Source organism: Pecten maximus, chromosome 8 (genome assembly GCF_902652985.1).
Source record: "Pecten maximus chromosome 8, xPecMax1.1, whole genome shotgun sequence".
NCBI lineage: Eukaryota > Metazoa > Mollusca > Bivalvia > Pectinida > Pectinidae > Pecten > Pecten maximus.
The window spans coordinates 39,026,351-39,052,691 of NC_047022.1; the positions used below are offsets into that span (position 1 = coordinate 39,026,351).

Sequence of the window (26,341 nt, forward strand, 5' to 3'; positions counted from 1 at the left end):
CCATTTTGAGGTACACAGGGCGGGGGTGGGAATTAATTCAAGTCCATTTTGAGGTACACAGGGTGGGTTGGGAATTCAAGTCCATATTGAGGTACACAGGGCGGGGTGGGAATTAATTCAAGTCCATTTTGAGGTACACAGGGCAGGGTGGGAATTCAAGTCCATTTTGAGGTACACAGGGCTGAGGATGGGAACTAAGGATAATCTCCAGGTACACTGGCTGAGGGTGGGAACCCAAGCATAATGAGTGAGGGACAGAGATGGAATGATACAGGGTCAGGGGAAACAACATTGATTTAGTGATAAAAACAGGATTTGAGTGCATCAAGACCACAACCAGAATCAAGCAACCAATCATAGATGGATATATCATATATGTTATCATTGTATTGATATATATATATAGAAACAGATGTCTATTCTGCAGTTGTACATAATGGATTATAACGTATCCTCTCCCCCATCCTCCTTCTCATCAGTCTATACTTATACCTGACCATTATAACAAACATTGATCACTTTATCTTCACCATATGCCCCATAAACAACCCTCTATCACTAATATATCTCATAAACTTGTCCCAACCCAGCTAGCCCACATACCTATAGAGAGGGTTAAGGTTAGTGAGGGGAGGGGTGGTGTAGACAGGGTTAAGGTTAGTGAGGGGAGGGGTAACATAGACAGGGTTAAGGTTAGTGAGGGGAGCGGGGGTATAGACAGGGTTAAGGTTAGTGAGGGGAGGGGTGGTATAGACATGGTTAAGGTTAGTGAGGGGAGGGGTGGTGTAGACAGGGTTAAGGTTAGTGAGGGGAGGGGTGACATAGACAGGGTTAAGGTTAGTGAGGGGAGGGGTGGTATAGACAGGGTTAAGGTTAGTGAGGGGAGGGGTGGTATAGACAGGGTTAAGGTTAGTGAGGGGAGGGGTGGTATAGACAGGGTTAAGGTTAGTGAGGGGAGGGGTGGTATAGACAGTGTTAAGGTTAGTGAGGGGAGGAGTGGTATAGACAGGGTTAAGGTTAGTGAGGGGAGGGGTGGTATAGACAGGGTTAAGGTTAGTGAGGGGAGGGGTGGTATAGACAGTGTTAATGTTAGTGAGGGGAGGGGTGGTATAGACAGGGTTAAGGTTAGTGAGGGGAGGGGTGGTATAGACAGTGTTAATGTTAGTGAGGGGAGGGGTGGTATAGACAGGGTTAAGGTTAGTGAGGGGAGGGGTGGTATAGACAGGGTTAAGGTTAGTGAGGGGAGGGGTGGTATAGACAGGGTTAAGGTTAGTGAGGGGAGGGGTGGTATAGACAGGGTAAGGTTAGTGAGGGGAGGGGTGGTATAGACAGGGTTAAGGTTAGTGAGGGGAGGGGTGGTATAGACAGGGTTAATGTTAGTGAGGGGAGGGGTGGTATAGACAGGGTTAAGGTTAGTGAGGGGAGGGGTGACATAGACAGGTTAAGGTTAGTGAGGGGAGGGGTGACATAGACAGGGTTTAAGGTTAGTGAGGGGAGGGGTGGTATAGACAGGGTTAAGGTTAGTGAGGGGAGGGGTGGTATAGACAGGGTTAAGGTTAGTGAGGGGAGGGGGGTATATACAGGGTTAAGGTTAGTGAGGGGAGGGTGGTTTAGACAGGGTTAAGGGTTAGTGAGGGGAGGGGGTGACATAGACAGGGTTAAGGTTAGTGAGGGGAGGGGTGTATAGACAGGGTTAAGGTTAGTGAGGGAGAGGGGTGGTATAGACAGGGGTTAAGGTTAGTGATGGGGAGGGGTGGTATAGACAGGGTTAAGGTTAGTGAGGGGAGGGGTAACATAGACAGGGTTAAGGTTAGTGAGGGGAGGGGTGACATAGACAGGGTTAAGGTTAGTGAGGGGAGGGGTGGTATAGACATGGTTAAGGTTAGTGAGGGGAGGGGTGGTGTAGACAGGGTTAATGTTAGTGAGGGGAGGGGTGGTATAGACAGGGTTAAGGTTAGTGAGGGGAGGGGTGACATAGACAGGGTTAAGGTTAGTGAGGGGAGGGGTGACATAGACAGGGTTAATGTTAGTGAGGGGAGGGGTGACATAGACAGGGTTAATGTTAGTGAGGGGAGGGGTGGTATAGACAGTGTTAATGTTAGTGAGGGGAGGGGTGGTATAGACAGGGTTAAGGTTAGTGAGGGGAGGGGTGGTATAGACAGGGTTAAGGTTAGTGAGGGGAGGGGTGACATAGACAGGGGTTAATGTTAGTGAGGGGAGGGGTGGTATAGACAGGGTTAAGGTTATTGAGGGGAGGGGTGGTATAGACAGGGTTAAGGTTAGTGAGGGGAGGGGTGACATAGACAGGGTTAATGTTAGTGAGGGGAGGGGTGGTATAGACAGGGTTAAGGTTATTGAGGGGAGGGGTGGTATAGACAGGGTTAAGGTTAGTGAGGGGAGGGGTGACATAGACAGGGTTAAGGTTAGTGAGGGGAGGGGTGGTATAGACAGGGTTAAGGTTAGTGAGGGGAGGGGTGGTATAGACAGGGTTAAGGTTAGTGAGGGGAGGGGGTGGTATAGACAGTGTTAATGTTAGTGAGGGGAGGGGTGGTATAGACAGGGTTAAGGTTAGTGAGGGGAGGGGTGGTATAGACAGATTAAAGGTTAGTGAGGGGAGGGGTGGTATAGACAGGGTTAAGGTTAGTGAGGGGAGGGGTAACATAGACAGGGTTAAGGTTAGTGAGGGGAGGGGTGACATAGACAGGGTTAAGGTTAGTGAGGGGAGGGGTGGTATAGACATGGTTAAGGTTAGTGAGGGGAGGGTGGTGTAGACAGGGTTAATGTTAGTGAGGGGAGGGGTGGTATAGACAGGGTTAAGGTTAGTGAGGGGAGGGGTGACATAGACAGGGTTAAGGTTAGTGAGGGGAGGGGTGACATAGACAGGGTTAATGTTAGTGAGGGGAGGGGTGACATAGACAGGGTTAATGTTAGTGAGGGGAGGGGTGGTATAGACAGGGTTAATGTTAGTGAGGGGAGGGGTGGTATAGACAGGGTTAAGGTTAGTGTGGGGGGGGGGTGGTATAGACAGGGTTAAGGTTAGTGAGGGGAGGGGTGACATAGACAGGGTTAATGTTAGTGAGGGGAGGGGGTGGTATAGACAGGGTTAAGGTTAGTGAGGGGAGGGGTGGTATAGACAGGGTTAAGGTTAGTGAGGGGAGGGGTGACATAGACAGGGTTAATGTTAGTGAGGGGAGGGGTGGTATAGACAGGGTTAAGGTTATTGAGGGGAGGGGTGGTATAGACAGGGTTAAGGTTAGTGAGGGGAGGGGGTGACATAGACAGGGTTAAGGTTAGTGAGGGGAGGGGTGGTATAGACAGGGTTAAGGTTAGTGAGGGGAGGGGTGGTATAGACAGGGTTAAGGTTAGTGAGGGGAGGGGTGGTATAGACAGTGTTAATGTTAGTGAGGGGAGGGGTGGTATAGACAGGGTTAAGGTTAGTGAGGGGAGGGGTGGTATAGACAGATTAAAGGTTAGTGAGGGGAGGGGTGGTATAGACAGATTAAAGGTTAGTGAGGGGAGGGGTGGTATAGACAGGGTTAAGGTTAGTGAGGGGAGGGGTGACATAGACAGGGTTAAGGTTAGTGAGGGGAGGTGTGGTATAGACAGGGTTAAGGTTAGTGAGGGGAGGGGTGACATAGACAGGGTTAAGGTTAGTGAGGGGAGGGGTGGTATAGACAGGGTTAAGGTTAGTGAGGGGAGGGGGTAACATAGACAGGGTTAAGGTTAGTGAGGGGAGGGGTGGTATAGACAGGGTTAAGGTTAGTGAGGGGGGGAGGGGTGAATAGACAGGGTTAAGGTTAGTGAGGGGAGGGGTGGTATAGACAGGGTTAAGGTTAGTGAGGGGAGGGGTGATATAGACAGGGTTCAGGTTAGTGAGGGGAGGGGTGGTATAGACAGGGTTAAGGTTAGTGAGGGGAGGGGTGACATAGACAGGGGTTAAGGTTAGTGAGGAGAGGGGTGGTATAGACAGGGTTAAGGTTAGTGAGGGGAGGGGTGGTATAGACAGGGTTAAGGTTAGTGAGGGGAGGGGTGACATAGACAGGGTTAATGTTAGTGAGGGGAGGGGTGGTATAGACAGGGTTAAGGTTAGTGAGGGGAGGGGTGGTATAGACAGGGTTAAGGTTAGTGAGGGGAGGTATAGACAGGGTTAAGGTTAGTGAGGGGAGGGGTGACATAGACAGGGTTAAGGTTAGTGAGGGGAGGGGTGGTATAGACATGGTTAAGGTTAGTGAGGGGAGGGGTGGTATAGACAGATTAAAGGTTAGTGAAGGGAGGGGTGACATAGACAGGGTTAATGTTAGTGAGGGGAGGGGTGGTATAGACAGGGTTAAGGTTAGTGAGGGGAGGTGTGGTATAGACAGGGTTAAGGTTAGTGAGGGGAGTGTTGGTATAGACAGGGTTAAGGTTAGTGAGGGGAGGGATGATGGTTAGACAGGGTTGTGATGGGAGGGATTACAGTCAATCAATACACAGAGAGAGGTGCTAGTTGAGACAGGTGTCCTGCGGCTGGTGTGTGGGTGTTCATTATAATTCTCCCACTCTCCTGATTGCAAATGTTTTTTGTATTTCTTCATATTCAATGATACATTTTCTTTTTATTAATTTTCGAGTCATGTTTGGACTTGTTTTGTTCATCCTGAAGTGTAAGCCATATAATTGTAACTTTACAAGAGAAATGTATTTTATGTTTGATGGGAACATCAGTGAGATGGATAGTAATGTGGTGTAAGGTTTGGGAACATCTACCACAGTGGCTGATGATGCTGTGTACTGCCAGAGTTTGTTTATCTTCCTCCTCAGTGAGCATCAGCTTACATACAAAATGTTCTTCCAAAAATGTCCAGAGGAGGCCCATTGAAGGGAAATATTGAAATTGTGTAGAAATTAGTCACAGTTTGGCTCTTAAGTTTCTGTTGGCCTACAAGCCTCATATACTGGTTCCAGTATAAGAACAGGACGCCAGTGGCAACTTTAGTGTAGATATGTATCTGTGATGAACATTACTTCTTTATTTAAATCAAAGAATGAGGCATATGTAAAATATACACCTCAACAGTTTCCCCTATAGTGTCCCCCATAATGAGTATAGCGTTATAATGATGGAGGAATTCTTTTGATTTATAGGAAACCTGATGTGAAGTGTGAGAAATAAACAGCACAATGATATGTAATACATTACTACATATATTAATTAGTGTTCTTGAAAATCATTCCAATAAATAATTAGGAATCTAAAAATCTAGATAAAGGCACAGTCTAATTCTTAAACCAACAAAGTTAACGAGTCCCCACCCTAAACGTCTCCCCACCCTTTTACCCTCTAATCTGACATCCCTTTCTTGCCTTTAACTGCCTAATCCGATCCTAGCTAACCCTGTAATTTGTTCATTACCAGTTGTAAAGAATGCTGGCCTGTCTGTTCACTGTTTCTGTAGGACAGGAGGGGTACAGTAATGTGATTATAATGGGATTACCTACCTCCGTCCCATATAGATTTACAGGATGTTATATTACCATGGCAACAGGATGTAAACAAATTCCACAGAGTGGAGCTTCCTGACATATACAAATAGCTATACACTCTAGAAAGACCTATATAAGCATTACCCTGGCAGGCATCTGTCCTTCTAAAATGTGTTTAATTAAATAAATTACTTATGTTATCTTTGTATTGTGACTTGGTTATACACTGTTTACCAGGATTGAGGATAGAGCACTTCAGTCAACATGTATGACTAGTGAAAAAATAATTAAAACTCTGAAACAGTCACTTGGCTGATAAATACTATAGATATGTAAACTGCTGTCAAAACAAAACACATGCACCCAACAACCTTGACTGCAGCTAATTATAATATATAAGTAGGTCACCAGGTCAAGACAAGTACTCATAACCTTCTGTTACATATTGAGGTATCCTGAACATTACACATGTAAATACTTCAAACCTCTCAGCCTGACACTCCAGAGTTTTCAGTGATTCAGCTTCTTTGTTATTTGTATATTTTGTTAGTTAAATGTTTCCAGTAAAACAAGGAAGGATTTGTTTCTGTCATGATTATTTACATCTATGTAGAGAACATGACAAAGTAAGGGTCAATATCCAAGACTGGATGCCAGTGTCATTTTTAAATAAGATGAAGATTTAGACTTGGAAAGGTGCCAAGATTATATTTAAAAGACAAAGTCATCTTAATGAAATTCCGCATGGCAAATAGATGCTAGCTAGAGTATTCCAACCTATAACTACCAGTGAATGTGAACGAATCATCTCACACAGATCCGAACAGTTTGTTTACTTGAAATCTTCTGCAATATAACATTGTTTTAACAGCAGATTAGGATTGATAGAAAAAACAATACTAAGGTTGGGAGGTAGAATTAATCAACTAAAGTATGCATCCCATCTCTGCTGCCTATTTGTTATAACTCTTTGTGGCTGGGCCATCAACAACATATCTTCGTTTTTCGTCAGAATGTAGTACCTCTTTGTTTGTCGGGCTGGTGCATTTCCCCAAGGTTCTGAACACCTCTGTACAAGGTAGATTGTACTTGTAGTAGCTCTTTGTGTCCTGCCAGGTCCCCCTGGTCCTAGAACACCCCTGTACAAGGTAGATTGTATATGTAGCAACTCTGTATGTCTCAGCCAATATTCCCCAAGGCTCTAAACAACGCATAACAACTCTGTGTGTCCCAGCCAATATTCCCCAAGGCTCTAAACAACGCATAACAACTCTGTGTGTCTCAGCCAATATTCCCCAAGGCTCTAAACAACGCATAACAATTGTATGTCCCGCCAATATTCCCCAAGGCTCTAAACAACGCATAACAACTGTGTGTCCCAGCCAATATCCCCAAGGCTCTAAACAACGCATAACAACTGTGTGTCCCAGCCAATATTCCCCAAGGCTCTAAACAACGCATAACAACTGTGTGTCCCAGCCAATATTCCCCAAGGCTCTAAACAACGCATAACACTGTGTGTCCCGCCAATATTCCCCAAGGCTCCTAAACAACGCATAACAACTGTAGTGTCCAGCCAATATTCCCCAAGGCTCTAAACAAACGCATAACAACTGTGGTGTCCCAGCCAATATTCCCCAAGGCTCTAACAACGCATACACAACTGTGTGTCCCAGCCATATTACCCCAAGGCTCTAAACAAACGCATAACAACTGTGTGTCCCAGCCAATATCCCCAAGGCGTCTAAACACTGCATACAACCTGTAGTGTCCCGCCAATATTCCCCAAGGCTCTAAACAACGCATAACAACTGTGTGTCCCAGCCAATATTCCCCAAGGCTCTAAACAACGCATAACAACTGTGTGTCCCAGCCAATATTCCCCAAGGCTCTAAACAATGCATAACAACTGTGTGTCTCAGCCAATATTCCCCAAGGCTCTAAACAACGCATAACAATTGTATGTCTCAGCCAATATTCCCCAAGGTTCTAAACAACGCATAACAATTGTATGTCTCAGCCAATATTCCCCAAGGCTCTAAACAACTTATAACAACTGTGTGTCTCAGCCAATATTCCCCAAGGCTCTAAACAACGCATAACAACTGTGTGTCTCAGCCAATATTCCCCAAGGCTCTAAACAACGCATAACAACTGTGTGTCCCAGCCAATATTCCCCAAGGCTCTAAACAATGCATAACAACTGTGTGTCCCAGCCAATATTCCCCAAGGCTCTAAACAACGCATAACAACTGTGTGTCTCAGCCAATATTCCCCAAGGCTCTAAACAACGCATAACAATTGTATGTCTCAGCCAATATTCCCCAAGGTTCTAAACAACGCATAACAATTGTATGTCTCGGCCAATATTCCCCAAGGTTCTAAACAACGCATAACAATTGTATGTCTCAGCCAATATTCCCCAAGGCTCTAAACAACTTATAACAACTCTGAGTGTCTCAGTCAATCCCCAGGGCCTAAACACCTCTGTACAAAGTACATTGTATTTGTAGTGACCATTGTGGGATCGGCCAATCTTCCAAGTCCTAAACACCTCTGTTCAACCTTGTACTTGTAACGACTTGTGTTGGTTGTACACCTGAGTGTGATGGAGTTGGTACCTATAATGATGAGTGGGTGCCATAGGAATGGTGTAGGTGGACCTGTGTTCCAGGTCTGGCTGATACTACCTACAGCCAGTAACCTATCATGTGAGGAGAGCATCTACACCTCTCCAAACTATACACAACATTGGTATGACTCAAGCAAATCAGAAAAATAGAAATCACTGATAAATTACATAATCGCTGTGTAGATAGAAAAATAAAGATACTTTTTTGCAGAAATCATGTGTATAGAGATATACTAAATGTATAAAGTGATGGTTTTGCCCATTATACAGTGTGAAATGGTGTCTGTTCACTGGGCGTTCAACAGCCAGGAATGTTAACCAAAACGTAGATTGAGCTCTGTCAACAATACTGTGTAAGAATATTGTGTTACACTCCTAGTGTGTTATTACTAAGCTACATAGAAACAGAAACAAGAGGATATTAGAGACTCTATACTTTTCTTCTGTTTACCAAAGTTGTGCAAATTCTACTTTGGACAATTTGAAGTCACTGAGATCTGTATCAATAGTGAAGTGGATTGTGTAAAAATGAGTTAAAATCAGCCAATTGCTAATCAGTCTAGATTACCATCTATCCAGCAGTCGTGATTGAGTGCTGATCTAGTCAAAATCAGATCTCTAACACACACACAATCACCAGTCATGATTGAGTACTAATCTAGTCGAAATAAAAACTCTAATACCATCATCAGTCGTGATTGTCGAAATCGGAACTCTAATACCATCATCAGGCGTGATTGTCGAAATCGGAACTCTTATACCATTATCAGTTGTGATTAAGTACTGATCTAGTCAAAATCGGACTCTAATAGATCTAGTCCATATCAGAACTCTAATACCATCACCAGATATATATAATGATTTAATACATGCCCATTATGTTACATAAGAGATGAGTGATGTTTGGGGGACTCTCCTAACCACCATGTCGGTGAACATGTGTGTATCTGGGATCATTTAACAAATTAGTACTGACATTTATTGGCTCACAGTGAATACCAGAAATATACAGGAGACATGTAGTATTCTCCTCAGAGATCTACAGGAAGTTTGTAGATTGTCAATCACTGCTCCCTCCAAGATCTACAGGAAGTTTGTAGATTGTCAATCACTGCTCCCTCCAAGATCTACAGGAAGTTTGTAGAATGTCAATCACTGCTCCCTCCAAGATCTACAGGAAGTTTGTAGATTGTCAATCACTGCTTCCTGCAAGATCTTCAAGAAGTTTATAGATTGTCAATCACTGCTCCCTCCAAGATCTACAGGAAGTTTGTAGATTGTCAATCACTGCTTCCTCCAAGATCTACAGGAAGTTTATAGAATGTCAATCACTGCTTCCTGCAAGATCTTCAAGAAGTTTATAGATTGTCAATCACTGCTCCCTCCAAGATCTACAGGAAGTTTGTAGATTGTCAATCACTGCTCCCTCCAAGATGTACAGGAAGTTTATAGATTGTCAATCACTGCTCCCTCCAAGATCTACAGGAAGTTTATAGATTGTCAATCACTGCTCCCTCCAAGATCTACAGGAAGTTTATAGATTGTCAATCACTGCTCCCTCCAAGATCTACAGGAAGTTTGTAGATTGTCAATCACTGCTCCCTCCAAGATCTACAGGAAGTGTATAGATTGTCAATCACTGCTCCCTCCAAGATCTACAGGAAGTGTATAGATTGTCAATCACTGCTCCCTCAAAGATCTACAGGAAGTGTATAGATTGTCAATCACTGCTCCCTCCAAGATCTACAGGAAGTGTATAGATTGTCAATCACTGCTCCCTCCAAGATCTTCAAGAAGTTTTTAGATTGTCAATCACTGCTCCCTCCAAGATGTACAGGAAGTTTATAGATTGTCAATCACTGCTCCCTCCAAGATGTACAGGAAGTTTATAGATTGTCAATCACTGCTCCCTCCAAGATCTACAGGAAGTTTGTTGATTGTCAATCACTGCTCCCTCCAAGATCTACAGGAAGTTTGTAGATTGTCAATCACTGCTCCCTCCAAGATCTACAGGAAGTGTATAGATTGTCAATCACTGCTCCCTCAAAGATCTACAGGAAGTTTATAGATTGTCAATCACTGCTCCCTCCAAGATCTACACAAAGTTTGTAGAATGTCAACCACTTCTTCCTGCAAGATCTTCAAGAAGTTTGTAGATTGTCAATCACTGCTCCCTCCAAGATCTTCAAGAAGTTTATAGAATGTCAATCACTGCTCCCTCCAAGATCTACAGGAAGTTTATAGATTGTCAATCACTGCTCCCTCCAAGATCTACAGGAAGTTTGTAGATTGTCAATCACTGCTCCCTCCAAGATCTACAGGAAGTTTGTAGTATGTCAATCACTGCTCCCTCCAAGATCTACAGGAAGTTTGTAGATTGTCAATCACTGCTCCCTCCAAGATCTACAGGAAGTTTGTAGATTGTCAATCACTGCTCCCTCCAAGATCTACAGGAAGTTTGTAGATTGTCAATCACTGCTCCCTCCAAGATCTACAGGAAGTTTATAGATTGTCAATCACTGCTCCCTCCAAGATCTACAGGAAGTTTATAGATTGTCAATCACTGCTCCCTTTGAGATCTACACAAAGTTTATAGAATGTCAACCACTGCTCCCTTTGAGATCTACAGGATGTTTGTAGAATGTTGATCACTGTCCCCTTGAGATCTACAGGATGTTTGTAGAATGTTGATCACTGCTCCTTTTGAGATCTACAGGATGTTTGTAGAATGTTGATCACTGCTCCTTTTGAGATCTACAGGATGTTTGTAGAATGTTGATCACTGCTCCTTTTGAGATCTACAGGATGTTTGTAGAGTGTTGATCACTGCTCCCTTTGAGATCTACAGGATGTTTGTAGAATGTTGATCACTGCTCCTTTTGAGATCTACAGGATGTTTGTAGAATGTTGATCACTGCTCCTTTTGAGATCTACAGGATGTTTGTAGAATGTCAATCACTGTTCCTTTGTGTAGAATATGTCTCCAAATGAATTGACCTGATTTTCAAAGATAATTAATCCATGGAGATGACTCAATTCACACTTTGGTGAAAAGGTGTCTTTATGTCATTTTCACAACTTTTACAACTGGTTAGAGATAAATTCCCACAGAGTTGATTAAATTGAATGTTTATTGGTTTGGTACTTGTGTGCTGTTCCACTTTCATTGTTTCCCTAAATATAGGTAAAGATAGGTTCATTTGGTTTCCATACTGAGGCAGGCCATATAACGAGATTGATGGCAATTTTACAACATCACAAGTTTGTCAGAAATAGAGATTCTACTATACTATCAATGTTAAGGATCAGTATATGTTACATAAGTCTGGCTAGGACACTAATACAGAACTGAAGTCATCTTCCAGTATGTGGTCAGTCTTCTTGGATATAGAACTGGTGTGATCTGTCAAGATCTTCCTGGATATAGAACTGGTGTGATCTGTCAAGATCTTCCTGGATATTGAACTGTTGTGATCTGTCTAGATCTTCCTGGATATTGAACTGGTGTAGTTTGTCTTCCTGGATATAGAACTGGTGTAGTTTGTCTTCCTGGATATTCACTCACTCAGAACTGCCACAGTGACAAATCAGTTTTGATCATTTAAATACTAGTTGGTATATTAAGGAGTATTGAGGTATGTAACTTTTGCATTTTAATTTTAGTGTTAAGAATGTTGTCAGAAATTCATATGACACAGCTCTATTTTATGGGTTCATTGACTTTGTGTTATTAATGATAAAATGTATGGAACAAACTCGTCAACACCATTAAAATAATGTCGAAAATGTATGGAACAAACTCGTCATCACCATTAAAATAATGTTGGAGATAAATAAGCTGGCCATGCCTGTAAGATATACCTACAGATCCTATAGATGATCTGTATACTGCAACGTTTCACACAGTTTGCAGCTTTAAATATCGGATAACTATAACAATTATTTTAGAAGTTCTGCCATCATTTTAGAGGAAGAAGTTAAAGAACGCTGTTTTTTAAAAACGAAATGATTATGTTAGTTGGCAGGTGAATCTGCCTACTTGGGATGTGTATGAGGTACTTGGCAACCGTCCTCAATTAACAGACAGCATGAGAAAGAAGTAATCCCCAGGAATTTACTTGCAGCTCTAACATGATGGAGATACAGTATGCCACAGTTTTGTTCCCATTGTATATTTTCCTGATTGATTTTGTCTGCCTTCATCGTCTAGTAAAACACCATAATGTGTAGAAGTTCTAAATTCTTTTCCTCTCTGGACATTTGTCTATGGGTGAATCATATGTTACAATGGTAAATGGTATTTGGACATTCATGTCATGATACTATTGTAACCTGTATCTGGACATTTGTCTATGAGAAGATCATGTTACTGTCCTGTATTTTCTCCATATCTCTATGGTTGCCTGTATAAGGACTTTGATCATATCATGTTACTATGGTAAGCTTTATATGAATTTAACATGTCTATGGGTAGATCATTTTGATGTTACTATGGTAACATTTTTTGGGACATTTGTCTATAGCTAGATGACCTTGATGTTGCTTTGGTAACAGTTTTGGAACATATGTGTATGGATAAATCCCCATTAGAATTTATGAACATTTTTCTATGGATCATTTTGACTGCACTGATTGGGGGTACCTTCAACAATAATTTGCCCTTTGAGAAGTGCCTCTATGGAGCACACTCCAGCCTGCTGCTTCATAGAAACTTGGCTCATCTTTTCTGACCGTAATTTGAATTACCACTAACCCAAATTCTAAAACATAACCTAAGTACCTAATTGGCAGGTTTAAAATAGATTTGATTGGATAAAGAATGTGTCAGATAATGATGCTGTATATAATTCAATTATGAGTGTGGATGTGTTTGTCAATAGATTCCTATGTATAACAAGTATATAGTGTAGTACGTGGAAAGCATGTGCATGCCTTACGCCTGCGTGTGTATTACACATACCTGGGTACACAGGCTACACACATTCCTGTAGAACACAGGTTTCTCACAACTTTCTGGCTCAGAAGGCAGACAGAAGATGTAACAAAAAACAAACGGTTAAATAGTCTGTGGACTATTGTATAAACACTGATTCTCAGTGGTAGGAGAGGGAGCTGGTACCGATGTGTTTTAGAAAGTTTGTTTGAAGTTTCAAGGACTTGCAGCCATAACAGATCTACTTCATACAAGGTAATTCATGTGAGCAGTTTATTTCAGCAGTCAGAAATGTATATAGTCTATACATAAACAAAGTTTTTTTTGTGAAATGTTGCTCATTCACCATCTTTGGCTATGGATCAGATATCTATGTCACAAATTAACCATCTTTGGCCATGGATTAGATATTTTTGTCACAACCATTTTTGGTCATGGATTAGATATTTTTGTCACAACCATTTTTGGTCATGGATTAGATATTGTGTCACCAATATCTGTGTTTGCTGGTTGGATATTTATGTCAATGCTACATTGGTAAACTTTCCAATTAATGTTGTTTTTCTGGATATGATTTTGTTAAAATACAAAATACTTACTTTGTGTCATAATATGCCACATATCTTTTTTTCATAACTTTAGAGTGTTCGAGTTACCATAGCAGTCCAACACATATTTCCAGATTTCATATAGTTTCTGGGTTACAATATTAGTTTATGCAACTTCAAAGAACATTTTGTTTATTTAATCATGTTTATTGTAGAATCATCTACGCCTTTAAACATTTTCTTTCTATACTGTTTTTTTCTAAGACTTAAGCAATATTTTTTTTATATTTTTATTTAAAGTATTTCCTTTGTGCTTGTACAAATTTCCAGTCATATTCTGTTTTCTTTTGGAAATTAAAACATTCATTGAAAGCCTTCCAACAAATTCATTCAGCCTGTTTCAGTGTTTATGTTACACCAAGACAATATTATCAGGCCTCCTATTATAAAACCAAGCAGTGTCTGCTACAGCAGAGCTGCCTGATGTGGAAGGGACCTAAACATGCTATCATCAAACATTGAGAAATGTGCACTATCATTTAATGAGATTGGAAAGATTTGGAATATAATCAGAACCTGTGATGAAGTTGATGATAAATCGCCCCCAACCCAATAGTGGTATGTATAAAGTTTGTAGAGTAGTCTGGGCCATGTGTGGCTCCTCTCTAGGCACACCTTACTTCTCCATTAACACTCAGACTGGGGCAAATCCACTTTGGTCCAAAGATGAGCCAAAAGTTTGTTTGGTGCAATTTTGTAATGATTTATTAATTTGTATTTAGGATTATGTATTTATACATAAGGATAACAAAATCAAGGAAATTTCAACTGAAATAGCTGAGAGTTGATAAAGAGTTGTGTGGTGGGTACATCAATTGGCAAGGTAATGTTTCACAGAGGTCAAAAGGTCATATTGTACCGAGTTTAGGTCAATGTTTGACCCTGACCTTTAACATAAACAAAACAATTCAAGTTGCCAGAGTAATATTGTAATAGTTAGGTCAGTGTTTGACCTTGACCAGACTTCAAACATACCGGTAGACAGTTGGAAGACAATAGGAAAATAAACAATATGTTTACAAAAAGATGCAATTTGGCTGAACACTTTTCCTGGGGTGACCAAAGGTTGTGGACCTGGCAGTATCCATTTGTACCAGATAGGAGTCATTGACTTGACCACTGCACATGGTACTAATTGTGGTCACTCAGGTAATGGTGCCTAATGGATTACTCAGCTGGCCAGCACACCAAGAAGAAAGTTCCTATCTCTATTCAGAGGACCAAAGACAGTCAACATGGTGGCATGCAGTCTCCCATCTAGTACCGAGTTCAATAAGTATATACTTCATATACTCTGCCCTGTACAAGTTAAAACCCTGTTTTCTAATACAAGGCAGAACATTTATATCTTCTATGCCTAACTGGTATTATCTTTTTATCCAATTAATTGTACAAGTATTATTTTCTCATAAATTATTCAGCTTTATAAAGATTTGATTTTGTGAAGTATTTTTTATCTGTCAAGTGGCATCTGAAGGTTACTACCTCAATGACATCACAAATTTATTTAAGTTATTAGTGGTTCTCTGCCAAACTATATCACACAGATTTAAGTGTTCTATCTCCGGCTATAATCTACACAGAAAACATTCTGGAATTTTTAAGAAACTTTGAAGTATCGAAAATATGATACATGTGCATTCTAATATATCTGATTTTTTGTTTAATGTTTGTCCATTATGATGTTAAAATTCCTGTCTTGTTCTGCGCGAGTTGGCATACCCAGATAGTAAACTTGTTTATGTGTTTTTGTTGCCCAGGTTTCAAATAAAAGTCCAAGGTCAAGTTCTACCTACTGATGCTTTTATATCTTTATATACAGTTTGTTGAACTCTTCAACTGATTTTCAGGAATATCATGTCTCAAAAGAGTAGATGCCTACAAGGTCAACGCCCAGGGCTACTGACTTTTGATGTAGCACACATATACATGGTGATGGATTTGCTCAGAAGTCAAGTGTTTTATTGTATAGAATTGAAATGATATCAAACTGATATTTTGTTTCGTCTTTTAATATCTTAATGACAGTTTGGAATTTTGTTTAATTGGTCTATGTAAAGCAGACAAGACTGATTTAAACTACTTCTGTGGCTCTATCTACCCACACAGAGAAATAGCTTACATTTAATGTTATCAAGATTGTCTTAAGTGACTCTTGTTTCATATGAAATAATCTAGCACATCTTCGATTGCCAAACGATATTTTGTTGTAATAGCAAAATGAATTGTTTTCAAACAATTTCCAAATTATTAAAGATGTCATGAGATATGAAACCGTTACCTACAAATCTTCCAATGTTTTGGTGTGGGTGTAGCCTACCTGTTGTATTGGTAAGATGCCCTATAGGTGTGGGTCAAAGAGCGGCCCAAAGAGGGCTGCTCTGGGCAGAGGCAAGGCCATCACAGGGCATTGAGGCAAGGCCACACCAGGGCATTATAAGGCAAGGCTAACAGGGCATTACAAGGCAAGGCTAACAGGGCATTATAAGGCAAGGCCCCAACCCAGGTCATTATAAGGCAAGGCTAACAGGGCATTATAAGGCAAGGCTAACCCAGGGCATTATAAAGCAAGGCTAACAGGGCATTACAAGGCAAGGCTAACAGGGCATTATAAGGCAAGGCCCCAACCCAGGTCATTATAAGGCAAGGCTAACAGGGCATTATAAGGCAAGGCTAACCCAGGGCATTATAAGTCAAGGCTAACAGGGCATTATAAGGCAAGGCTAACCCAGGGCATTATAAGTCAAGGCAAGGCCACACCTGGGCAGTAAGAGGGCTGAATAAATCTGTGGTTCTGTCATTTTTAGAATACAGATTTGTTACATCGACCATTCATTGTTTTGTCAGACTAAAGCAGAAGCTCTGGTATCAACATTTCTTTGTTTCATACAGTAGAGGATGTTTTTCCAATTTTGTGATTCCATGTATTTGGTTGATCTTATCCCAGTTCTGCTTTAGTGTGTTTGTTACTTCCTGATAATATCTCATCAAAATATGTATTGTTCAATTCTGATGAATCAACTAAGAAATTCCAGTCAATTATGTTTTTGCCATTATTGCTTCAGTTCTGCCAGAATTACATCGTTTCAATGGCTAACAATAGCATGATGTACTTTAAGGCTGTGATGCGTAGACACCAGGTGGCGCCCTTCTACACACCCTCGGCTCTGGGGCTCTCAGGCTCTCGAAGTCTGTAGCTTAATAAGGGTGTCAACATTGAATAGCATAAGATATGGTGACAGTTCTTTGTAAAATTAAATGTAGAAATAAGTTGGTATCTTAAGTTGTCTTGTCTAAGAATATTTAAAATACCGTAAGCAAATCTGAACCAGAACAATTTGACAAAGTCCTCTTTTGGTCGAACTTCTTTAAGAAGTTCAAGTTGACAAAGCTTACATTAATATGAAGCAATGCATTTTTAACAATGCTGAGTTGCCAGATGTGAAACTGCCTGATAAAGTCTTTGGTTCATTTTGTTCAAAAATATAGGATAAAAATAAATTTGAACACCTGCTTTTTTTTGTGCAGTGCTGCCATTATGTATTACTTATGGTAATTGTTGAGATTGCCTAGAATTTGTGTGCCAGCGATCGTTACACAGCCAAAAAATGGTTATTTCTTCACTTTATATCTACTTAAAGGAAGCTAAGCTTTTGTGATGGAATGGCAGACAACCAGGTAACTACTATACATACATATATGGCTGTTTCTTCAGCTAGGTCTTTGTCTAGGTGTGATGAGAAACACTCACTATACACCCCAAATCTGGGGATGTAAGTCGAGGCTCGTAATGGATCTGAAAATCGAAGTCCATGTAGTGTAGCAGGTTGGTTTACTTATCTATGACAATTAGCAAATCAGAAAAAAAACAAGATGCCTATCTATTGAGATGATAACAACTTTAAACTGATGACCACAATAGAGAAAAAAATGCAGAAAAAAGCTTCTGCAGCTAGGAAAGGAGCACTGCTGTCTATACCAGGCTGTCTGTAATACCAGGAGGTTTATTGTGGTAACATTACATCAGTACTGTTTGATATTTGGTTTGTATTTGTGTTGATGAGTATTGCTTTCTTGTTTCCAGGGAGACAAGACCACCATGCCTTCCTATGAAACGATGGACGATGAGGAGGAGCTGCACAAATATGTAAGTATGAGTTTAATATCTGACTTATACGGCTCTGGGCTGAGTGACTTACAAAGTGTTAGTATGAGTTTGGGACTTATACGGCTCTGGGCTGAGTGACTTACAAAATGTTAGTATGAGTTTGGGACTCATACGGTACTGGGCTGAGTGACTTACAAAATGTTGGTATGAGTTTGGGACTTATACGGTACTGGGCTGAGTGACTTACAAAATGTTAGTAAGAGTTTGGGACTTATACAGCTCTGGGCTGAGTGACTTACAAAATGTTAGTATGAGTTTGGGACTTATACAGCTCTGGGCTGAGTGACTTACAAAATGTTAATATGAGTTTGGGACTTATACGGCTCTGGACTGTGTGACTTACAGAATGTTAGTATGAGTTTGGGACTTATACAGCTCTGGGCTGAGTGACTTACAAAATGTTAGTATGAGTTTGGGACTTATCACGGTACTGGGCTGTGTGACTTACAACTATGTAAGTAAGAGTTTGAGATTTAAAGCTGGATGGGGCAAGGTGACTAGCTAGTGAATGGTCTGTTACAGTTAGCTGATCTGTCTGGATAACAATGGTCCCAGGTTCCAACCTGGTCTGGATCCATTGTATTTTCCTTTGTCTGTGACATTAAGAATATACCAGTATAGTGGAATGGGAGGAGTATTTAATAAACAAATTATAAGTTTCATTGATTAATTATGACTAGATCATATACCTTTGATGTTTTAACAGATATATCAAAATGTAAAATCAGGAAATAAATGAAATTAAAAAAAAACAAAAAAATGTTGTCTAATATACAGTGCCAATGTTACTGTACTAGGAATTTAGTAAACAGAAGATGATACATTTACACCTGATAAGTGGAGAACCTAACAAGGTATACAGATACTGATAGTAAACAGGTCACAGAGTGTAGCTCAGCATCAGTTACAGAAGTAATCCCTCCAGGTATCTCTAAAGCTCTCCTCACAGATCACCAGCTATCTCTAAGCTTTCTGCACAGGTCAGCAGGCAGCCTTATCTTAGCATGTAGGTCAGCATGCAGCCCTATCTTGGTGACCCATCATGGCTTCCCCAATGCTCCCCATAAAACCTTTTTTACAGCAATGCACTCTTTCATAAGTAAAGTATACACTAAGCCGTTTAATATGCAGTAAAATCCCAAGTTCTCCGTCATAAATGTTCTTTACCAGGTGAAACTGCAAATATTTTTGAAACCTGAGGACTGATTCTATGAACTTTTTTTTTTATTTTGTCTCTAGCAAAAAGACTTCAAAGTTTTGTGTTAAGCTCATTTTCTCAAAAAGTATCAATGTTATTTCAACCAAAAATGAATATGGTTGCATTCATTGTACGTTGAACACTTGGTATGGTATTATTAGCAGATAAATAACCAGCATCTTTGGAACCCTGAAAGTGTATAAATCACACACCAATAATCCTCTGACTAGCTGACATTGTCCTATAGGTTCTGTGTTGTTTGATGTTGGTTGTGGCCATGGGTGGACTGATTTGGGAGGGGGCCGGTATAAAGGGTCAATTGGGCACATTTAATAACTCTTATCACAAGTAGTCAGAAGTTAAGTAACTGATCAACCCGGATGTGTAGCATCATCTACAGTATCACAATGTTTTGATAGCTTCTTGTTGTGTTGAATGATACAAAGATATACATATTTATAAGAACTCATTGGAAGCAAAACAGTTTTGGAGATAGTGTTTTTTAACTAGATATAATCTGAGAAAACTTTAATTTCAAAAAAACAAAATTGTTCCAATTTTCAAATTTTGAAATGTCTACTAAGTAGGAAAAATGGTTTAATCTAAGTGATTCCATATCAATATTACTAGGTCACCGTGGCCTACTTTTGAATTAAAGTTGTTTGTTAACAAACTGGAAACCTAATTCAAGTAGTCATATTTGAATGAGGACTTTCAAACAACTGAAGTGTAAGTGATATTCTAATCAACCAAACAAGGTATCTGTAAGGATGAAGGCTTCATTCCCAGCCCACTTATTTCTGACAGGCATGTGATGGGCACTGACAGTAGGCCACTTGTGTGGAGTGGTTGTAAGGTCTCTCAACAGGCTCATCCATCAAATTCAACATTTACTTTTTACCTTCAGGTTACTTTGACCTACAAATATTTAGCTGTGTATATTTATAAACACCATATCAATGTATTTTCCTCTTCTAAACAGATCTACTATGAATTGGGAATGGTAAACTTTACTTTGAATGTTTAATAAATGATTTCTTTGGAAAAGAAAAACACAGTCATATAGCCCTGCATGGCCATCTCAATTATTCTGTGTAGATCTCTCAAATAGTACTGGCCATCTGAATTATGCTGTGTAGATCTCTGTGTCAAACCTTTTCTACTTTACAACAAATGTGACAGTTTTGTCACTCTCTTGTTGATTGGATGAAAGCATGGTAGGGGTCAGTTACCTATGTAGGAGAAAGCTTGAGTACCTTACCAGTAATTGTTCTAAAACCTTGTTCACATCTGATCAGGGAATCAAACCTACAGTGTGAATGTTGGCCATATAGCCATTTTAGCAGCTGACCACCACATGCCTCATTACCATTAATCTGCCCTACCCCCTTCTTACTCATTATTTTAATGAGTAAGAAAGGCATAGTGTAGATTAATGGTAAAACTTTGTTCTGAATTAACATTATGTGCTGAAAGATGTACTTTGTATATACTGAAAGTTGTACATTGTATATGCTGGAAGTTGTACTTTGTATATACTGAAAGTTGCACTTTGTATATACTGAAGGTTGTACATTGTATAAACTTAAAATTCTACTTTGTATATACTGAAAGTTGTACATTGTACATTCTGAAAGTTGTACTTTATATATACTGAAAGTTACGCTTTGTATATACTAAAGGTTGTACTTTGTATATTCTGAAAGTTGCATTTTGTATATACTGAAAGTTGTACTTTGTTTATACTGAAGCTGTACTTTTCTGTATTGCCATTTCCCCTCTGGTATATGATATGTCTTTCCATTACACCAGGTCTCTGATGTTATATTTCTTGTTTGTTATATACATCAGAGAGCCTGGAGATTGTATGTCGGCCATCTTTGTGCTGTCTGTTGGCCATTAGTTTGGAGCCTAACACTGGAGTCTGTCTTGTAGCCATGGTGATGATAGCTACCTCTGATAAAATAATCAGCCAAGATTTCACCAGTAGTTATGGTAAAGGTGGAAAACAGATTTCATGCTTGGACTAGTGGAATGAATGGCATGTTGTATAGTTGCTTTTTATGACAATAGTGTTGGCATATTTCCTGCTTCCCTTGGTATTTCTTGGTGTTCATTTCTGTTTTGCCCCATATTGCTCTTTCTCTTTCATTCACTGTGTCCAAACTTCCTTTATTTTCAAGCAGGGATATAAAATTAATATTCCCTGCCTGTTTGTAGTCAGGTAAACTTATATCTCAATTCCAGCTATGCCCGAGACACCATCAGCTATAGTACTGCCAGATTAGTCAATGGTATAGCTTTGATGGTGTACTTTGACAGAGCTACTGACACCGCTTGTTATACATTAATGAGAGGTTGGAGAGGCTTGTATATACAGTTACCATAGTTATAACTGTACATGTCTACTATGTACAAACTCAAGTCCTTCCTAATAACACACAGTACCTTAGTATTCTGAATTTTTAAAGCCAGCAAAGGTTTTGCTCAGATAAGTGCCATAGAAAAAAAAAGGTAAAAAAAAGAAAATTGTTGCTAGCTTCATCTATTCCGATTATTTAACCTATATCAAGCCAGTCAAATGAATACCTCAACTCAGTTTTTATATTAGGAATACTATATATTAGGATAAATACTAGTGATAAGATTCCAGAAATTTCTTTTTATTTGACATTCCATTCTTAACAATGAATGGATATGGAATATCCCGCTCTAGGATATTCTTCGCCAGCCATGGATATGTCGCTCCAGAATATGTCACTCCAGGATTATGTCGCTCAGGATATGTCAGAATAGTAGAATTAAATGTTGTCTAATGTAATAAGTCACATTCATTGTACAAAAAAAAAACGGTTTATGAAACTGTTTTATAAATAGGTTTTCTTTCTTAAAGTCTTGCAATTAAAAACTGCAACTGCTTAGTTTTGGAAACATTTTTACATATCTCAAATTCTTTAAGGTTGAGTGTATATTTAAGAAAAATAAGAATGTTTGAAAAACTTTGTGTTTACAACCTTTCCACAACAGTTTTGTCCTGACATTTATGTCAGAGTTTAAGAACATACCAGAGCGTTATTTATGGAATTTTGTGATGTAGATGGTGTAGAACTTACCTGAGCAGTGAGTGGGACATGCATACACTAATCAGGACCTTTTGAATTAGCAGAATCACTATTATGGAATTTACAGTATACAGTCTTTGTCAGTGTTCTAGGCAGCCTGACATAATGGGGTTGACAGGAGGGTATTGTGGTGTATTTTTAGTACTCAACCACTTAGTTTTTATCCTATCTTTGTCATGGTTAATTAGGTGAAATCCTATTAACGTAAAGCTGATATTACCCACACTATTTTCTGACGATTCACTGACGACAGCCAGGATTTATAGGCACTGTGTTAACGGCTATATTGTTATGTAACACAATTAACTGATTACACAATACCCATTACAAGGAAAAACGCGATACAAACATACAATATAGTGTTTGTTGTATGAACAAAAATGTTTTCCCCTAGCTTCCACATTACAGGGGCATAATAAATTACCTGCAATTTTGACCTTCGACCTTGACTGCTGAAACTACTTAAAATTTTAAGTGCAGTATCCAGGCACCTACATAAAATGTCAGTCAGTCTAACAGTCCTCTCTCTGTCCTTTTTCCTAAGTGTGTAAAATAAAAAAGGATGATGAGATCACAAAAGATCAGTTCGATTGGTTTTGTAAGGATTTTCCTGTTGCCCTTAACTTCCTGGACTGATGGCCTCCCTTCCACAAATCACCAATGATCTGATTGTAGACTTTCTGAACTGATGGCCTCCCTTCCACAAATCACCAATGATCTGATTGTAGACTTCCATGGCTGATGGCCTTCCCCACAAATCACCAATGATCTGCTTGTTGGGTTCTATAACATTTATAAAACCCCAGATTATCCCTGGGTCAGAGAGCTGGAGTGGAGGTTTAATGAGCTGTGGTGACCATATGTACCAGTTAATGTAAAACTGTACTGGCCATCTGTACTGTAACACCAAAGTGTATAGGGCTTTGTACTAACGAGACCGATACCTCATATCAACAATATCCCTTCTGTTTACCACTGGTTGTATCGAGGAACTACCGTGTCTCTGATGGGGAGACTATGATTATAGTTCTCTTTTTCTGCACCGTTTTTTTATTTTCCATTTTCTGATTCCTCCTTGATTACAAACAATTTAAGAGTTTAACTGTTCTTTAATACATGTAGCCATCTTCTGATTCCTCCTTGATAACAAACAATTTAAGAGTTTAACTGTTTTGAGATTTGCAGCAATAAAGCAATAACAATGAATGATTAGATAATTAAATTCTTGCAAATAGAATTTTACTGATAAAAACATATCAGGTTTATTAGATATAGGTCATTAAGCCTGGGTAGTAAAGTTGCCAGTATAATATTATGGTTTTGTGTCGATATACAGATTTATTTCCTGGAATGAAGACTTAGAATGACAAAAAGATATGTCCATAGGGTATATATACCTGACATTATCATGAAATTCTTGCTGATCTTATTTTGAAACAGTCATATAACCAAATCTTTCCGGTACTTTTCTCATTCATGCATTAGTCACATGAATTCTCCAGTCACATAATGACTACAACTGTGTTTGTCTCGCCTACAAGGAAGTTGCAAAGTGAGATTATAATAGTGTTACTTTTCTGACAGCAATGGCATAATCAACACTTCATTTTAAAGTTTTGTGTTTGGAACCATTGCTAAAAAGTATAAGACCAACTTTAATCTGGTATATATTTAGATCACATAGTGGACAGCTAAACACAGCCTGCATTTACAAAATATCACGGCATGATTTATGGTCCAGTGACTGTGGAATTAAGGGAAGCTGGACTTTAAAAGTTTAGTTCAGTTTCTCAAAAAGAATCAAATCAATTTAATTTTCATAAAACCTAAAAAATAGTCTCATTGTAGTATGACATCTCAGATCACCGAACAGTGTTTTGCTGTAGTTTTGGGTTAAAAACCATAGATTTTGAGAAATTGATATAAATTTTTTAGTGCATCTCCAATTGATTTACAAATTATTTTACAGACAAATTGGAGTGAATTCTACAATGAATCAGATGTATTTTTCTCACTTTTCAGAAAGAATGATTTTTTGGGGGCAAAAATGACATATTTATGTGAATTTTGAGAATTACTGATTTTGCAAAATTTGCCCTTTTGTTTGCAATGTATGAATATTTACACATACCTATAATGTATACAGGGTGCTTCCATGCTACTATATGGAGGTTTTTTGGTTGTGTTTGTAAAACATTCTGAAATTCAAAGTGAATTTTGGAGTTTGCATAAAACTTACTAATTACTGACAAAGAGGGACAGGTAAGACATACATAGTTACTTGTAATTTTTGTCTGTCAACAGCTCTCCAAGACCGAGGACTTCGAGGAGAGGAAGAGAATTCGGACCAGAATGAGAGAGCTGCGAGAAATCAAAAGTAGTAAGTAGATGTAGATTGAAAAAGTAGTAAGTAGCTGTAGATTGAAAAAGTAGTAAGTAGCTGTAGATTGAAAGGATCCGATATATAAAATCATCAATATTGCTCATTAAGTAAAGGATGTTAAATCTATGCAGACATTTATGTGGGTTTTTTTTGTCAATCATACAAGATATTATCCTGAAACTGAAACTCCTTTTTCCTACCACAGAGGAAATTGAAGAGCGTAGAATCCAGCGAGAGAAGGAAAATGAGGACATAATAAAGCGTAGACATGAACAGGCAGACAAACAAAAAGCCAAAACGTTGGCCGAGTTTGACAAGATGGCCAAGACAGCATCGCAGCAACACAACAAGACACTGCAGGCATCAGAGGATAGTCTAAAGGAGAAAATCCGGCGTGCTGATGAGGACAAGGCCAGGACACTAGCTGTCTACGACGACCTCGCACAGAAGGGTACGACCCGCACCTCAACTGTCTCCAAAACACAGGAAATTCCAGGTGTGTTGTATGGAGGAGAAACAATTAGAAATTTTGTTAATTGTTTTTCTGTTTCTGATGTCACAGGTCTGTTTGTATTTATGTGTTATGGTGTTGAGAGCCTGGTAATGTGGTGTCCCTGGGCAGGTGTGGATGGCTGCTGGGTAGTCTGTAGTAGAAGGGTGGCAATGCTGGGTTGTAGACGCCATGCATATCTGTATTTATCTCAGATATATAGTTGTATATATACTGTGTGTGCTCTTTTCTGCTTACTATATCAACTGTTATCTTAATTTGTATTCTATATAAAGCCTATATTCCAGTATATACTGAACTGCTTTAGTTCCTATCCTCTGCAGTGTAACTCAATATCATTGATTATGTATGATCAGAATATAATTCCTTGGACTGACCTTATGTCTTTTGTCCATACTGTATTAGACGTAAAACTGGCAGAAGTCGAACACCAAATATAAATAACTATTTGATATTTAGTCCAAGGATATTTATCTTTTGATGTAAAAGCATTACATTGCAAAATTGAATCGTATTTATTTCAAACATAAGGAGCTTGTGATTAAGAATTCCCTAAACAGCCTACTTTTTCGACCTTGTTTGCTGATGTTGTATTCTGTAATTTGTATCATAGTGTTTTTATTATGATCTGGTTAAAAGAATATTCAGCTGACATAGCTGTTTTCAACTTCCTCAACTTTGATTTTCCAACAGAAAAATCATTCAATAAGCTAAAAATACTGAACTGAGCATTTATGAAACTAGGACTCTCTATCAGTTCTGATAAAATATTCATCCATAGACTCTTATATCTGATTTCTTTTGTAATGATTAATGTATGTCAGACATGTTTGAGATTTTGTAGAGATTTTGTAAGTTCTGTTCACATAGTTTCCTGTGTGGCCTTGTATATATATATATGTATATATGTATGTATATAACTTAGATGTATTGGACCTCAATAATTATGGCTTCATCTATTAGCAAAATCTGTTTATCTGAATGTTTCATTCTTGATGAAATATACTTTCTTAAGTTTAAAAAATTTGGAATCAAACTTGAATATTATCAGAGTGAGTATTGAGGTTTCACTGTACAGTGAAGTCTGGCCCCTATGCTACAGTAGATTCAGAAACAGAATCAGAGAAAACTTATGTGATATATTAGTGCCTAAGTGATTTTGACTGTAAAACCTATCCATTTTATTGTGAGCTTCAGAAAGTAAAAAATGTAGATAAAGAAGATGAGTTAAAATAGGAAAAGTTTGTATAGTAAGTCATAGAATACAATGTAAGGCGACTGTATAGGATATGTTAGTCCAGATTTGTCGGACTGTCTTCAAGC

General features: G+C 39.1%; 1 protein-coding gene across 1 annotated transcript in view; it reads left to right on the forward strand.

Annotated features, from left to right (window-relative positions):
• LOC117332319 (muscle M-line assembly protein unc-89-like) overlaps nucleotides 1-26,341 on the forward strand; it is a 135,288-nt gene that overhangs the window by 91,867 nt on the left and 17,080 nt on the right. The window contains 3 exon segments of the mRNA XM_033891204.1: nucleotides 17,721-17,783; nucleotides 24,429-24,504; nucleotides 24,713-25,003. Of these exon segments, the coding sequence (XP_033747095.1) occupies nucleotides 17,721-17,783; nucleotides 24,429-24,504; nucleotides 24,713-25,003 (430 nt within the window).